This window comes from Electrona antarctica (genome assembly GCF_951216825.1).
Source record: "Electrona antarctica genome assembly, chromosome: 7".
NCBI lineage: Eukaryota > Metazoa > Chordata > Actinopteri > Myctophiformes > Myctophidae > Electrona > Electrona antarctica.
This window is the reverse complement of record NC_136812.1, coordinates 6,064,740-6,082,121: the sequence shown is the minus strand read 5'-3', so window position 1 is coordinate 6,082,121 and position 17,382 is coordinate 6,064,740. Positions and strand designations below refer to the sequence as shown.

The 17,382-nt window shown below is 44.7% G+C and overlaps 1 protein-coding gene across 1 annotated transcript in view; it reads left to right on the top strand.

Moving 5' to 3' along the window:
• LOC306927357 (inactive N-acetylated-alpha-linked acidic dipeptidase-like protein 2) overlaps window positions 1-17,382 on the top strand; it is a gene marked incomplete at its 3' end in the record, with an annotated part of 356,780 nt that overhangs the window by 242,106 nt on the left and 97,292 nt on the right. Inside the window, exon 7 of the mRNA XM_079507068.1 lies at window positions 2,512-2,673. Coding sequence (XP_079363194.1) covers window positions 2,512-2,673 — 162 coding nt within the window. The remainder of the gene's footprint in view (window positions 1-2,511; window positions 2,674-17,382) is intronic.

Genomic DNA, 17,382 nt, shown 5'->3' with positions numbered 1-17,382 from the left:
CTGGTTCAGGTTGTTGTGTTGAGAGGAGGAGCAGCTAGGAGCCTGGTTCAGGTTGTTGTGTTGAGAGGAGGAGCAGCTAGGAGCCTGGTTCAGGTTGTTGTGTTGAGAGGAGGAGCAGCTAGGAGCCTGGTTCAGGTTGTTGTGTTGAGAGGAGGAGCAGCTAGGAGCCTGGTTCAGGTTGTTGTGTTGAGAGGAGGAGCAGCTTGGAGCCTGGTTCAGGTTGTTGTGTTGAGAGGAGGAGCTGCTAGAAGCATGGTTCAGGTTGTTGTGTTGAGAGGAGGAGCAGCTAGGAGCATGGTTCAGGTTGTTGTGTTGAGAGGAGGAGCAGCTAGGAGCATGGTTCAGGTTGTTGTGTTGAGAGGAGGAGCAGCTAGAAGTGAGGTTCAGGTTGTTGTGTTGAGTGGAGGAGCAGCTAGGAGCCTGGTTCAGGTTGTTGTGTTGAGAGGAGGAGCAGCTAGGAGCATGGTTCAGGTTGTTGTGTTGAGAGGAGGAGCAGCTAGAAGCATGGTTCAGGTTGTTGTGTTGAGAGGAGGAGCAGCTAGGAGCATGGTTCAGGTTGTTGTGTTGAGAGGAGGAGCAGCTAGAAGTGAGGTTCAGGTTGTTGTGTTGAGTGGAGGAGCAGCTAGGAGCCTGGTTCAGGTTGTTGTGTTGAGAGGAGCAGCTAGGAGCCTGGTTCAGGTTGTTGTGTTGAGAGGAGGAGCAGCTAGAAGCCTGGTTCAGGTTGTTGTGTTGAGAGGAGCAGCTAGGAGCCTGGTTCAGGTTGTTGTGTTGAGAGGAGGAGCAGCTAGGAGCCTGGTTCAGGTTGTTGTGTTGAGAGGAGGAGCAGCTAGGAGCCTGGTTCAGGTTGTTGTGTTGAGAGGAGCAGCTAGGAGCCTGGTTCAGGTTGTTGTGTTGAGAGGAGCAGCTAGGAGCCTGGTTCAGGTTGTTGTGTTGAGAGGAGGAGCAGCTAGGAGCCTGGTTCAGGTTGTTGTGTTGAGAGGAGGAGCAGCTAGGAGCCTGGTTCAGGTTGTTGTGTTGAGAGGAGCAGCTAGGAGCCTGGTTCAGGTTGTTGTGTTGAGAGGAGCAGCTAGGAGCCTGGTTCAGGTTGTTGTGTTGAGAGGAGGAGCAGCTAGGAGCCTGGTTCAGGTTGTTGTGTTGAGAGGAGGAGCAGCTAGGAGCCTGGTTCAGGTTGCAGCCTGATTTATAGACCCACGCTGGTGTTGTGCACAGAAAATAGAGCCAGTCTACAATCACAATCTGATGCGTTGTGAGCTTGTAGATTAGTTATATGATGATATGGCACACAACCAAGTATAAATCAGGCTTTATCTTATGATGTTTTGATTGTTGAATATCATGATAATTGACATATCATGATTATTGAAAAATCTAAACTCTCTGTCGCTGTCCATCTCTGCGTGGTGTGCATGCATGCGGTATAGTAATTTATGAGACTAGAACAGTCTCATAAATTACTGTTGGGGGGGTGATCAGGTGTGATCTATTGGCTAATAAAGGGCAAGGTCGCGCACCATTGTGATCACCATTGTGATGTGAGAACATATAATTGTGATGTCTCAGAACAGGCCAGCTCCATATATGGAGATCCAGAGGTGATCTGGATTTGGGCCCTGTCCGGAGCCCGGGCAGAGGCCCTGTCCGTAGCCCGGGCAGAGGCTTTTGTGCTGGTTCTGGACAACCGGCGATCCGACGACCTTGTCACCAGTGGTGGAAAAAAGTACTCAATTGTTTTACTTAAGTAAAAGTACCAATACTGCAATTTAGAACTACTTCGTTACAAGTAAAAGTACGGAATTGAAAATGTACTTGAGTAAAAGTACAAAAGTATCGGCATCAAAATGTACTTAAAGTACATGCAACGCATTGTGAGCTTCTAGATCGGCTATTTTCAAATGGCCGAAATGTATAGGGTTGAAGTGGTTAATGTATGTTTTCTAATCAAAATTAAAATCGCCAAAGTAACTAGTAACTAAAGTTTTCAAATACATGTAGTGAAGTAAAAGTACAAATTTTGGCTCTGAGATGTAGTGGAGTAGAAGCACTGGAAATTGGAAATACTCAAGGAAAGTACAAATACCTCAAAACCTTAGTTACTTTCCACCACTGCTTGTCACCGGGCACTGCACTCCCTCTGAGAGGGACACACACGTTGACACCCGCGTTCCACACCGCCAGGCGGTGTGGAACGCGGGTGTCAAATTTGAAGTCTGTTGAACGGTCGAAACGGTTCTCGAGTTAACGTGGATTACAGACGTACACACAGAGACGTGGTGCATTTATAGTTAATATTAGTTTCGTTAGATTAGATTAGTTAAGATTCACACAGGCAGAGCAGAGGGGTGAAGACATATAACCTCCGCCCATCTGCCTTCGGTCTGGCAGAGATAAATCATGGTCTGTCACTTATACTTCCAAAAACTGCACAATCCATATAGAATTGACTCCAATCAATGTCCATTTTTTGCTGGATCTTGGACTGGGTTCTCATCTTCCTCTGCCCGTCCCTCTCAGGTACCTCCTGGCGGGCATGGCACTGTTCATCCTGGGGCTGTTGATTGGCTGGTTCGCTCACACGCCGGCCGCCAAACCACGTGTCCCTCCGTTGGACAGCTCTGATCTGCTGGAGGAGCTGCTGAGGGGAATCACGGCTGACAAGATAGAGGCTCTTCAAAGGTACAGTGAGGTTCTGTCCGTCTCTTCCTTGTAGGTTTTGAAAGGTCAAGGGCAACGTCATTCTTCTCTGAGCTTCAGTCAGAGCTACACACACAAGCACAGTGCAACTCTGTTAACACAATCCATCCATAGGACGTCTGGAAACGTCACAGGGAATCCAATCGAAGGATACATAGGATGTGTGTACACGTCCTATAGTGCATCGATATGATATCAGGCGAGAGGTGGATTTTTTCCTTTTTAAAAAAAGTTTTTAGTCCGACTCTCGGCCACTGTACGCTTCGCTCTACGGTCATATTAGCTTCCCGTTCACTAGAAAGAATGCCTCGTCTCTCCTAATCCAGGGCGCTCTCCATGGTTTTGATCTGATGGATATACTAGCGCTTCATTTCTGCTCCTCATCCACCCTCTCGTTCAAAAGAGTAAAAGCGGCCATGTCTTTCCGGCACCCCAGAAGAGCTCCTCTTTTTTGTGTTAAGATGTGTGATTTTTCATTTTTTTTGCTGTAGCTTGAATGTACCATCTAAAGCATATACAGCAGTACAGGTAAGATCAAGGGCTATATTTTGTAATAAAAATGTATTAAGGTCAGGAAGACCCAGTTCTTTGTACAAAAGATGAATCGCACATTTAGCACTCTGTCTCAGGAGGAGCAATGTGTGCGTGTGTGGCTTTGATCCTAAGTAGCCTTTTTTTCTTTTTACTGTAGCAACCATGGCAACCCCGGGCAGTGAATCAGTGCAGCAGTGCTTTGGGCATCTTATCCCGTTTAGGCCGCAAGACGTCGAAAGAAGCAAAGATTTGAGTTAAAATGTTCATTCTGTAATAATATATATTCAAAGATTTGAGGCACATTTTCACGATTTTTCAAAAATAGCAGACCTACAAGTTCATAGTGCGGCACTCGGTGCCGCGCTATGAGCTTGTAGATCTGCTATTTTTCAATAGCTAAAGTATAACATAATGCTTTAAAAACACCAAAAGGGGGATCCTGCCCAAAATGGGTTATTCACTGGAATGGGTTGACCTGTCATTTCTGTGAGAACCGGGGGGAATTGTAGTTCAGAAACACAGGTGAAAAGGCGCAGCACACTGCAGGAAAATTGATTTTGTGAAACAGTATTATGTAAAATGGTTTCTTTCTTTTTTTATGTCATGCACACAATATCCTTTAACTTTATGTCCTTTTTAGTTGTTATGAGTGATATTATTAACACTTTACCTGTGGGTTCCTCCACTGTCCCATTTTTAAATGCCTCATTTCTCTGCAACTATGAGCGCTGCAGTCCATGTTTTTTCATGATGCATCCGAGGTTCGGATGTCATGTGTGATTTTGTACCGTGTCGCTCCCGACATGTTCAACTTTTCCGGCGAAAGATAAACAGCATGAGCTAACGCTAATAATAGCTAACGCTAATAATAGCCGGTCGTTACAGTGAAGTTCCCCATGGCGGTATCGCGGAAATTAATCTGCCCAACAACACAGAACATGACTGGCATACTGGCACAGTACCACTAGGTGGCATACTGCCACAGTACCACTAGGTGGCATACTGCCACAGTACCACTAGGTGGCATACTGCCACAGTACCACTAGGTGGCATACTGCCACAGTACCACTAGCTGTCACTAGGTGGCATACTGGCACAGTACCACTAGCTGTCACTAGGTGGCATACTGGCACAGTACCACTAGCTGTCACTAGGTGGCAGACAAAGTACCAACAGTACAAGTAGGCCTACCCATTATGCAGAATGTTTCAAGTTTTCAAATCTTCTGAAAATAGCCGATCTACAAGCTCACGCATTGCGACGCATTGTGAGGTTGTAGATCGGCTATTTTCAAATGGTCGAAATCCATATAGCGCTGAAGTGGTTACTGTATGTTTTGTAATAATAATCCAAATCTACAAAGTAACTACTAACTAACGTTTTCAAATACATGTAGTCGAGTAAAAGTACAATATTTGCCTCTGAGATGAGTAGAAGTAAAAGTACTGGAAATTGGAAATGCTCAAGCAAAGTATACCAATGTTTCAAAAATATACTTTGCAACCAGTTAACTCTAGTATCACACGAGCAATGCACACATTGTAGGAGGAGATTTCATTTTCTTGCATCACATTTATTTTCTGTATACCAAATGGAAAACATGTGGTAGCCTGTCTCTGTGATCATTTAAGAGACAAGATGTGGAAAAACTGGCTTTTATCTTCGTCAAGCCACTGTAATGCCTGGAAACGGCATAGATCCTTCCTCGTACCTTGTATCTCTGTTAAGACGATACGTACTGTGGGAAACCAGAGGCGTATCTACAATAAGGCGAGGGAAGGCGTCCGCCTGTCCAGAGGCGTATCTACAATAAGGCGAGGGCAGGCGTCCGCCTGTCCAGAGGCGTATCTACAATAAGGCGAGGGCAGGCGTCCGCCTGTCCAAACCCATTTCTGGCCTGGCCAAAATCCATACAATGAGAAAAAAAGAGGACAAAAACAAGACCTGAGAACTATTAGTGGACAGCTGATTGGCCGTCGCGGTAGAGCGCGACCCTCAATCACCCATTGGAATGTAAATGCAAGCCTTTCAGCCTTTGTATCCTACTCGTCTGGCAGGTATATCTCTTTGAAAACCTTTAGTGCTACGATTGTGCGCGGGGAGACGACAATTAACACATATCTTGCCTACCCAAAACGTAATTCCTGGATACGCCACTGTGGGAAACACATGTCTATCTATTCAGCTCAATTATCTCTCTCTCTCTCTCTCTCTCTCTCTCTCTCTCTCTCTCTCTCTCTCTCTGTGTGTGTGAGAGTGATAAACTGAGCATCCTTCCTGTATAGTTGTGTCTGTCTGAATACTCAAGCATCCGGCCTGTCAAAGTGTTTGCTGTTTGTCTGTCCGTCTCACAGATAAGCTAAAGTGATAAGCCTCTCCTATCCTCCTGCCTGAGTAGCCCAGGGGACGGATCTGAGAGGAGGAATGGAGGAGGAAGCCATGAAAGACTTGTGGAGGCAGAGATGGACAGAGAGAAATAGACACAGCGGGAGTGAATAAGAAATGAGACTGGAGGAGTTGTGTAGTAGTGTACTGCTAGAACAATACGGTGTCCACAAGAGAGAGAGAGAGAGACATGACAATGACAGAGAATTAAAGATGGAGTGCCACGATTTCCACCCTAAAACATGATCACCAGGTATTATTATAATATAAAAAAAAGTGTACAGTATTTGTTAAAATCATGCTTTTATGTGGACACGCCCACCAGTTAATTAACACAGTACTTCTAATGAAGTACTGTCACCTCATAAACACATGAAAAACTGGAAAAATAAAACAATTGTGGCACTCCATCTTTAAGATGTCATGTCGTTTACATATATTAGGAACAGTAAAGGTACTAGACTAGTATGCTTCCTTGTGGAACACCGGGGGGGGGGGGGGGGGGGGGGTGTTCCGTTCACCTAAAGCATCAGGTACAGTACAGTAGATGCAGGGACTGTTGATTGACTTTCTGCATATTGCTGAGTAAAACATTGTTATTTTTCACAATACTCCAAATATCCAGCCCTCGATACGTACGAGTACTCTCTTTATCGCTCCCTCACGCCAAAAGGGAGAAGTTTGCCTAAAAAGATTCATGGCTCGGGGCAAACTTTATCCTGTCTGCGTCATGCATGCGTCATCGTTCCCATAGCCCACAGGGACGGCTCTTCATGTTCTTCAGGTTCTTCATGCATGCGTCATCGTTCCCATAGCCCACAGGGACAGCTCTTCATGTTCTTCATGCATGCGTCATCGTTCCCATAGCCCACAGGGACAGTTCTTCATGTTCTTCATGCATGCGTCATCGTTCCCATAGCCCACAGGGACGGCTCTTCAAGCCTTTCCAAAACGGAGAGGTTCCAAATGGCACACAACACTCTTAACCCATATAGCGAAACAAGAAACGTACATTTGATATCATTGAAATATCGCCAGATGAGTCACTGAAATGTGTCTTCTTGTGCACACAAACTGTAACAGAATTAATTAGTTCCCGGAAGGAATGATCCCATTGGCTGTTGATAACCTATAAAGGTTTAGCCCAGAGGGCTAGCAATTGATTTGTCAAAACGTACAGTATGTGGTATTTATATAATGCAGATTGTTGCAATCTAGTTGTGACATGACCTTTAACCCATTTTGACCTGAGATCAGATAATAAAAATGTCATGTTTCTATATCAGTCGTTCTTCGATTTTTCAAATATAGCAGACCTACAAGCTCGTAGCGCTCCACCGAGTGGCGCGCTATGAGCTTGTAGATCTGCTATTTTTCAATAGCTAAAGCATAACATAATGCTAACACCAAAAGGGGTTCCCGCCCAAAATTTGTTAAGCATATTATGATCATTTTGTTGTCGTGATCAGGACTCGAACCCGCGACACACAGTCAGGCTGGATTACCTGCCTAGGTGCCTGGACCGCCCGGCCGGCCCAGGCCATGATGTATGATGTATTTTTGTTTTGTTTTTAGCCTATTACAAAATGTGGCGTCCATCCGCACTGCACTATTCCCTTAGAGTATATATGAATAGAGACGGCACCAGAGTTCTCCTCCCATCCACTTGCATTAAGTTGCTCAAAAGCGCATGAGGCGATTTCACTCCTCCTTCCGGGTAGGAACGGAGTGCATTCTGGGATGGATTGCCCCAATAACATGAACGCGCTGGCCTTTGACTATCATTGCACTGCGTTCACGTATGAAACAGCGTCCACGTGTCATCATGAACGTGCACAATGATAGTCAACGGACCAGCGCGTTCATGTGTTTGGGCCAGCGCTGCAATACCAAATTCGGCCACTATGTCCATTTCGCCTCAGGGTTTCCTCCGGGTGCCGTCTCTATTAATATATACTCTAAGACAATTCCGCTTTTTTTTTTTAATAACGTTCCCGGTTGTTTTTGTCAGAGCAGTCCAAACCAAGCGGTGATTTGGACAGACAAATGTAACGTGTATAAAACTATATTTATTTTTGTGTCTCTTACGCTGCAAATTTTCTTGGACAAAGACTTGGCAGCAGTTACTGTAACATCTTTCTAAGAACAACAACACAGTTAGTCCAATGGGGAATGATGTGAAATAAAGTTAACTCCATGCTGCAATGCTGCATTCCGGTTGTGTGTGTGTGCCTCCATCTGCCAACCACTCCAGGCATTCCTGAGTTATCACATTCATGAGAAAGGAATGCATTTTGAGGTCACACTTTGACTACCAAAATGTAGACGGTTCATCCTCGACTCCCTCAAGGTGTACCTAAAGTGCACTTGAGCTCTTGCACTTAGATTACTCTTGACACTAGACTGCAGCTGTTGTGTTGGATTTTAACGCATAATGAATTTCAGGAAACCCCTTTGGTGTTTTAAGCATTATGTTATGCTTTAGCTGTTGAAAAATAGCAGATCTACAAGCTCATAGCGCGGCACTCGGTGCCGCGCTATGAGCTTGTAGATCTGCTATTTTTGCAAAATCGTGAAAATGTGCCTCAAATCTTTGAATATATATGAGTACCACAGATGAAAAACAGTCCAAATTTCATTCTGACCCCTCCATGAAAAGGCCTTGTTGTCCTGACACCTTATCCATCATTTATACCTCATGGATAAATAGTGTTTTTTGTCTGTGGCATTCAAGAGCGAACGTTTTTAACTCAAATCTTTGGGGGGTTCCTGGAACAACATATTTTCAGATGGGAGGCCAATTACATATAATTTTTGGGGACCTTGACATGAAATATTGAGAACCACTGATATAGAAACATGAGGTTTTTCCGAAAATTGTCATGATTTAGAAGACTTTTTATTTTATTTCGACGTCAGGCCTAAATGGGTTAAGTAACTTGTATGGAATCAGGACAGACTCATAATTATCCGTATCCGTATAAACAGATTTGTATTCGTATAGGCAATTCGTAACAAACAGTATGCAAGTGTAAATCAGATTTGTATCTATAATGTACAATTCGTAACTCTTATTCTCAGATTCGTAATTCAAATGTTAACTTCTGTGTCTCAAATAACCACTTTCGTGTCTCAAATACCCACATCTGTGTGTCAACTTATACATTTTAGAAGGAGATTTATTTGTGACTCTCCACTGAATTTTGTGAGTAATTATGAGACTCTTTTACCTCGCTGTTAGTCATATGATTTGTAACTTGTAAGAAATAAAATCACCTATGCACGCACCAGATTTGTACTCGTATAGGCAATTCGTAACAAACAGTATGCAAGTGTAAATCAGATTTGTATCTGTAATGTACAATTCGTAACTCTTATTCTCAGATTCGTAATTCAAATGTTCACTTCTGTGTCTCAAATAACCACTTTCGTGTCTCAAATACCCACATCTGTGTGTCAACTTATGCATTTTAGAAGGAGATTTATGTGTGACTCTCCACTGATTTTTGTGCGTAATTATGAGACTCTTTTACCTCGCTGTTTGTCACATGATTTGTAACTTGTAAAAAATAAAATCACCTATGCACGCAGAGTCATTTGTATTTGTATCTCACATTTGTGTGTCAACTTAGCTGTTAATTTGCACGGATGTGTGTGAGTATTTTTGAGACTGAGAGAACAGTCTCATAATTATCTGTATCTGTAACAACAGATTTGTACTTGTGAAGTGCAATTCGTAACTCTAATTGTCAGATGTATCTCAAATCTTAACATTTGTAATTCAACTTAGAAATTCTAAACGCAAATGTAGCTGTTAATGTCCACGGATGTGTGTGGCAATTTTGAGACTATTGTACCGTGGTGATTTCACACCAATCTGACTTGTGTAGGGAGCCGTACCGAGTACCTCCAGTAGATGGCGGTGTGGGTACCAGATCTTCGGCTCTGTATAATTAGCCAGGATTAGACTTCCGGGTTGGGAGCTAGCTAGGATAAGGCCTTCAGAATAAGAGGTTAAGACCTCGTAATTAATGTGTTCTTTTAAATGTCATACATTTATTTAAAAAAAAGGCATTTATGATATGATATTATATGTCTTTTTACTAGAGTACTTATATGTGCCCTAAAATGTTTTACCGATTTAAAATGGCTATCCTATTAAATTGGACACTTTGCAGTCTTGGTACATTTTCCTATACCCTTGTACTGTGGAGCAGCGTCACCTATTTCAGGGGTGGGCAACTTTGATGGTGGAGTGGGCCACTATATTTCCACAATCACTCCAGACGGCCACACTGCATACATACAGGTCGGAGCAAAAATAGCCAATCTATACGCGTGCATATGTCAGACCTGTTGATACGAAGAGCCGATTTTGGTCCAGCGTCCACTCTGGTCTGGAAATGGCACACTTTTGACCTCTGAGCCCACTGGGGGCCCGGTAACTTTTTGAGTGGTGTAAACCACTCCTACAACTGGCTTTTGTGTGCAGAAAAAAATGAGCATGGTTGCTATGTTCAAAATAATTTCTGACGTAATTAAATCACACCCGGGTGAACTGGATGACCGTAGCAACCATGGTCATTTTTTCTGCACAAAAAAGGCCAGTTGTGAAATCACATCCGGGTGTGATTTCATTACGTCAGATCAGAGCTGATCAGGCTATATAATACCTTACCTTATATAATAATAATGATTTCATTACGTCAGACATTACGTCAGACCACAGCTGATCATGCTATATAAAACCTTACACCACTCAGTTCACACGGGTGTGATTTTTATTTTACACCTCTCCCGCTTAGCGGATGGTGTGGTGTTGTAGAGGTCTCCCATTTTATGTTACTTTTCAGAAATTTTTCAAAAATTGAAAAAATATTCAGGATTTCAATTCAAATAGTATTATTAAGTATTATTAAGTACGAGGTCTTAACCTCTTATTCTGACCATTCTGACCATATTCTGTGTGGCGCTGTTGTGCCAGAAACAGAGAGAGAGAGATCGTGTTAGAACCAATAGGAACTGAAATTGGAACGATACAGAGAAGAAATTGGAACGATACAAATTGGAACGATAAAGAGAAGAAATTGGAACGATACAAATTGGAACGATACAGAGAAATAATAGGAACTGAAATTGGAACAATACAGAGAAGAAATTGGAACGATACAGAGAAGAAATTGGAACGATACAAATTGGAACGATACAGAGAACCAATTGGAACGATACAGAGAAGAAATTGGAACGATACAAATTGGAACGATACAGAGAACCAATAGAGGGGAGTTGCACCACTCTGTTCACACGGGTGTGATTTTTTTTAAATAAATGTATGACATTTAAAAGAACACATTAATTACGAGGTCTTAACCTCTTATTCTGAAGGCCTTATCCTAGCTAGCTCCCAACCCAGAAGTAAACAGGAAATCTAATCCTAGCTAATTATACAGAGCCGAAGATCTGGTACCCACACCACCATCTACTGGAGGTACTCGGTACTGCTCCCTACACAAGTCACAGATTGGTGTGAAATCACCACGGTACAAAAGTCTCAAAATTGCCACACACATCCGTGGACATTAACAGCTACATTTGCGTTTAGAATTTCTAAGTTGAATTACAAATGTTAAGATTTGAGATACATCTGACAATTAGAGTTACGAATTGCACTTCACAAGTACAAATCTGTTGTTACAGATACAGATAATTATGAGACTGTTCTCTCAGTCTCAAAAATACTCTCACACATCCGTGCAAATTAACAGCTAAATTTGAGTTAAGTTGACACACAAATGTGAGATACAAATACAAATGACTCTGCGTGCATAGGTGATTTTATTTTTTACAAGTTACAAATCATGTGACAAACAGCGAGGTAAAAGAGTCTCATAATTACGCACAAAAATCAGTGGAGAGTCACAAATAAATCTCCTTCTAAAATGCATAAGTTGACACACAGATGTGGGTATTTGAGACACGAAAGTGGGTATTTGAGACACAGACATGAAAATTTGAATTACGAATCTGAGAATAAGAGTTACGAATTGTACATTACAGATACAAATCTGATTTACACTTGCATACTGTTTGTTACGAATTGCCTATACGAGTACAAATCTGGTGCGTGCATAGGTGATTTTATTTCTTACAAGTTACAAATCATATGACTAACAGCGAGGTAAAAGAGTCTCATAATTACTCACAAAATTCAGTGGAGAGTCACAAATAAATCTCCTTCTAAAATGTATAAGTTGACACACAGATGTGGGTATTTGAGACACGAAAGTGGTTATTTGAGACACAGAAGTGAACATTTGAATTACGAATCTGAGAATAAGAGTTACGAATTGTACATTACAGATACAAATCTGATTTACACTTGCATACTGTTTGTTACGAATTGCCTATACGAATACAAATCTGTTTATACGGATACGGATAATTATGAGTCTGTCCTGATTCCATAAACTTGGCCAACATTACAAATCCGTACCGTATCGACTGTATCGAGATACAAATTTGTATCGTGACACATATTGCGTCGCAAGGTGTCTGCTAGTACCCCGCCCGCCCGCAGCCTTCTCCTATTGGCTATCTGACACAGGCAGACAGGCCTGACTGCCAACACACGCACGCACGCACGCACACACGCACGCACGCACGCAACGCACAGAGAAACTCTCACACTGTGAAAGATTTCCAAGACTGCAAAGTGTGGTTTGATTCCTTTCAGGCACTGCCTCAGAGAACAGGGAAGAGGGACAGACACTGCCTCAGAGAACAGGGAAGAGGGACAGACACTGCCTCAGAGAACAGGGAAGAGGGACAGGCACTGCCTCAGAGAACAGGGAAGAGGGACAGACACTGCCTCAGAGAACAGGGAAGAGGGACAGACACTGCCTCAGAGAACAGGGAAGAGGGACAGACACTGCCTCAGAGAACAGGGAAGCAGGACAGACACTGCCTCAGAGAACAGGGAAGAGGGACAGACACTGCCTCAGAGAACAGGGAAGAGGGACAGACACTGCCTCAGAGAACAGGGAAGAGGGACAGACACTGCCTCAGAGAACAGGGGAGAGGGACAGACACTGCCTCAGAGAACAGGGAAGAGGGACAGACACTGCCTCAGAGAACAGGGAAGAGGGACAGACACTGCCTCAGAGAACAGGGGAGAGGGACAGACACTGCCTCAGAGAACAGGGAAGAGGGACAGACACTGCCTCAGAGAACAGGGAAGAGGGACAGACACTGCCTCAGAGAACAGGGGAGAGGGACAGACACTGCCTCAGAGAACAGGGAAGAGGGACAGACACTGCCTCAGAGAACAGGGGAGAGGGACAGACACTGCCTCAGAGAACAGGAGGGAAGAGGGACAGACACTGCCTCAGAGAACAGGGAAGAGGGACAGACACTGCCTCAGAGAACAGGGAAGAGGGACAGGCACTGCCTCAGAGAACAGGGAAGAGGGACAGACACTGCCTCAGAGAACAGGGAAGAGGGACAGACACTGCCTCAGAGAACAGGGAAGAGGGACAGGCACTGCCTCAGAGAACAGGGAAGAGGGACAGACACTGCCTCAGAGAACAGGGAAGAGGGACAGACACAGAGCGAAGAGGTGGAGGGATACATGCACGGTGCAGTGCATTACAGATAAACACAGGCACTTAAAGAGATGGAAATGTGTTTTAAAAATACAGACACAAACCTCTTGTCGAGTCAACGTTGTTTTCCACTGCTCAAGGATCATGGTGCGCCCGTGGATATGTCACTAGTAGATACCTGGCTCTGGCTCAGAGCTGAGACAAACAGAGTTACCAATCACCATAGTGTCCGACTCTGCTTTTCATTATTTATTTTCATATGTTTAGTGTGTGCGTGTGCGTGTGCGTGTGTGTGTGTGTGTGTGTGTGTGTGCACTGTGCGTGCATGTGTGCGTGCGTTTGTATTTTCAGAAGTGACAGCAGGATAAGAGGTCTATCCTCTGTATTATAAGGCCGTTGTATTGCACACTTATTTGTATTGATCCATCCATATACGCACCCTGCAAATATAAATTCAACGTTGTATATGTGTGTACTACTCGCACACACACACGCGCACGCACACACGTACACCGAGGACATCAATTTGGCTATGTGGCCAATGGCCATCGATCTCACACTGTATCCTCGTAATGAAGTCCACCATTGAATGAGCAGTACACTTGCTGACTCAGCAACACCCACGCTCTCTCTCTCTCTCTCTGTCTCTCTCTCTCTCTCTCTCTCTCTCTCTCTCTCTCTCTCTCTCTCTCTCTCTCTCTCTGTTGTTCTCTTATTTCTCTGTTTAACCACCTATTAGCCAAAAAATAGCTGATGCTTTTGGACCGGCTATTTTTCGGCAAATGGATTTGGTGTAGATGGATAGATACTAGATATGGTAGATAGATAGATTTGGTGTAGATGGGGAAGACAGTGCTTCAAGTACAGAGCCTGCAGCTCCGGCCCAGTTTTCTAAAGTCTAGTCTGCACTTCCTGGTTGCCTACAAGGACTGTCTAAAGAGGACGAGACGCGAAGACCGTACGGGCAACGCCATGTTGCTCCATGGAAGGAAAGAAACATGCGCAGTTGAGACAAGGAAGTTGTATATGCCCAAAGATCGTTTGCAAAAAAATATTTTGACCAGCACAACAATTACTGATATAAGCTAAACTGATAAGCCTATCCTTTTGCCGAGTAGCCCAGGGGACTGATATGAGCCCCATAAGACTGGGAGGTTGGGGTTCCATCCCCGGCCCGGTCATACCAAAATCTCTGAAAAATGGGACCCAGTGCCTCCCTGCTTGACACTCAGCATCAAGGGTTGGATTGGGGGCAAGTCCCTGCGACATACTAGCGTCATGTCCAGGGGGTGTACTTGTACCTCATGTCCAGGGGGTGTACTTGTACATCATGTCCAGGGGGTGTACTTGTACCTCATGTCCAGGGGGTGTACTTGTACATCATGTCCAGGGGGTGTACTTGTACATCATGTCCAGGGGGTGTACTTGTACATCATGTCCAGGGCGTGTACTTGTACCTCATGTCCAGGGGGTGTACTTGTACGTCATGTCCAGGGGGTGTACTTGCACCGCTCAAAATTCACCTTCCTAAGGGAACTTGGCCTCCTGGAGAAAAAAAATCGATATTCGCGGCTTGATACGAGACCCTAATTTGAGATCACACTATCATGAAAATGGCCGACTTTTACCTCTGGCTCAAAACCGAAGACAACAAGAGCTCATCGTCTTTGCTTATTTCGTTCATTTGTCTGGCACTTTCCACCTATAGCGCCCCCTCTGGTAACTGGCGTCTAAGCAGTTCATTGGTCTGACGTCATTGTTGTTTATCATTTTTGAGTGGTGTAAACCACTCCTACGACTGTCTTTGTTAGTTTACGTGTCTGTCTGTACCAAAAAAATTAGCATGGTTGCTACGGTCACCCAGTTCACACGGGTGTGATTTCATTACGTCAGACATTACGTTAGACCACAGCTGATCAGGCTATATAAGACCTTACACCACTCAGTTCACACGGGTGTGATTTTATTATGTTATGTGTTGGTTTGCTCAGCTGCTTTTGCTAGTCATGGCTGCCAGTTCCCACCTGATGTTGTGTGGGAGTTCAGACTGCTCCAGACCGTACTGAATAACTGCTAGCTTACATAATGTCTTGAGGCTAGGACTGAAGTCTAAGACATACAGGTCATCAGGGGTGTTGTCTCCTCCAAAGAGGATGACACTATCTCCCATCATGCAACAGCACATCCTAGACGTTGGAGGCGGTCCTTTCCCCTTGGGCTCAACCTTCTTCCAGGAGAAGGTCTCTGGACTGAATTTCCACACATCGGTGCGGTGGGGCCGTTTCCAGCCACCAAATAGGTACAGCTCTCCATGGTAGGTAAAGGCTGAATTATCCCTGCGTCCTTCTGGAAGAGGCCGTGTAGAAGGTGTGTCCAGCCAGAGGTTCGTCTCTGTGTCAAACACTCTGATGGTGTTGTAGTCCTGACCCCTCCTCCCCCAGCTCCCAAATACAAACATCTTTGTCCCGATGATGGTAGCAGAGTGACATTCTCTAGGAGGAGGTGGAGTTCCTCTGGTGTTAATTAAAGTCCAGACCATTGTGGTGGTGTCCAACTTGTAGATGTCATTAGTCCATCCAGTCTGGGTCAATCCTCCATGAATATACATGACCTTCCCCAACCTCCATGAATATACATGACCTTCCCCAACACACAGGCTGAGTGGTCGTACCTCAACTCTGGAACGTTCCCAGAAACATCAGGTTTGAACCATCTGTGGGTGTCGACATCAAATGCATAAAGCATGTTGCCATAAAGCATGTTGCCATAAGGAAAACCTCCCCAAAGGTAGACAGTGTCTCCAATCAGAACAGCTGTTTGGCCCTGGCACATGGAAGGAACCTCAAGGTGGCGTTCTCCTGTTCCAGGGGTCGCTGGGGACAACTTCCTCCAGATCAAAGTCACTGTGTTGAAGACGTTCACATCAATCTTCTTCTCGTCGCCACAACGGTCACCTCCAAAGGAGTAAACATAGTGTCTCACTGTCACAGCTCTTTGATTGGCTGTTCCTGGTCCACTCAGACGCACCGCCCAGCGTAACATTACTCACAGCAGTAGCACAGGGATAAATCCTATTGGTCAATGAGATCCTATCGGTCAAATCCTGCTGTGTAAAAGAAGCACGGAATATTCTACATCTTCACTTATATTGGTTCAGAGGCACAAATGCCACGCAAAGTCTGGCCAATCCGTGAAGCCGGTAGTCTGGGTTGACCAATCAAGGAAGACGATAGGACGGTAGGAGGTCCTTATTTGACCTGATCCTCTCGGGTAGGTAGGAGGCTGACGTCGAGGCATCTTGCAAGTCTGATCGGACCCTACAAACCCTCCCACGCCAACGCAGGGAAGCTGGAAGTACCTTCACTAAAAACGCTGGGACAACGCTCCACATGTCCCAGACTCTTCTCCCTTCTCTAAAACACCCTGGACAACGCTCCACACGTCCCATACTCTTCTCCCTTCTCTAAAACACCCTGTACAATGCTCCACACGTCCCAGACTCTTCTCCCTTCTCTAAAACACCCTGGACAAAGCTCCACACGTCCCAGACTCTTCTCCCTTCTCTAAAACACCCTGGACAACGCTCCACACGTCCCAAACTCTTCTCCCTTCTCTAAAACACCCTGGACAAAGCTCCACACGTCCCAAACTCTTCTCCCTTCTCTAAAACACCCTGGACAACGCTCCACACGTCCCAAACTCTTGCCGCTTTGACAGCGCCCATGACAAATCATGACAACAAACACAATGTTTTGAGCCGAACAAATAATTAGAAAGAAGAAGAAAACGGCAGGTTACAACACTTTTTTTGTTGTTTTTCTTCTTTGTAATTATTTGTTTGGTCCAAAATATTGTGTTGAGTTGGCTTTGTACGACGCTTAAAAGGTCTTTAAATAAATACTTTTTGAAATGTATAAGGAAAATGTATTGGGAATTATTTCCTGGGCCTGGCGTCGTCATGGAAGGGGGCGGGACTGGGCCTGGCGTCGTCATGGAAGGGGGCGGGACTGGGCCTGGCGTTGTCATGGAAGGGGGCGGGACTGGGCCTGGCATTGTCATGGAAGGGGGCGGACTGGGCCTGACGTTGTCATGGAAGGGGGCGGGACCGCAACGCTCTATTGAGTTCTACAAGGATAGGTGAGGATCTATAGATCTATAAGAACTAGTACCG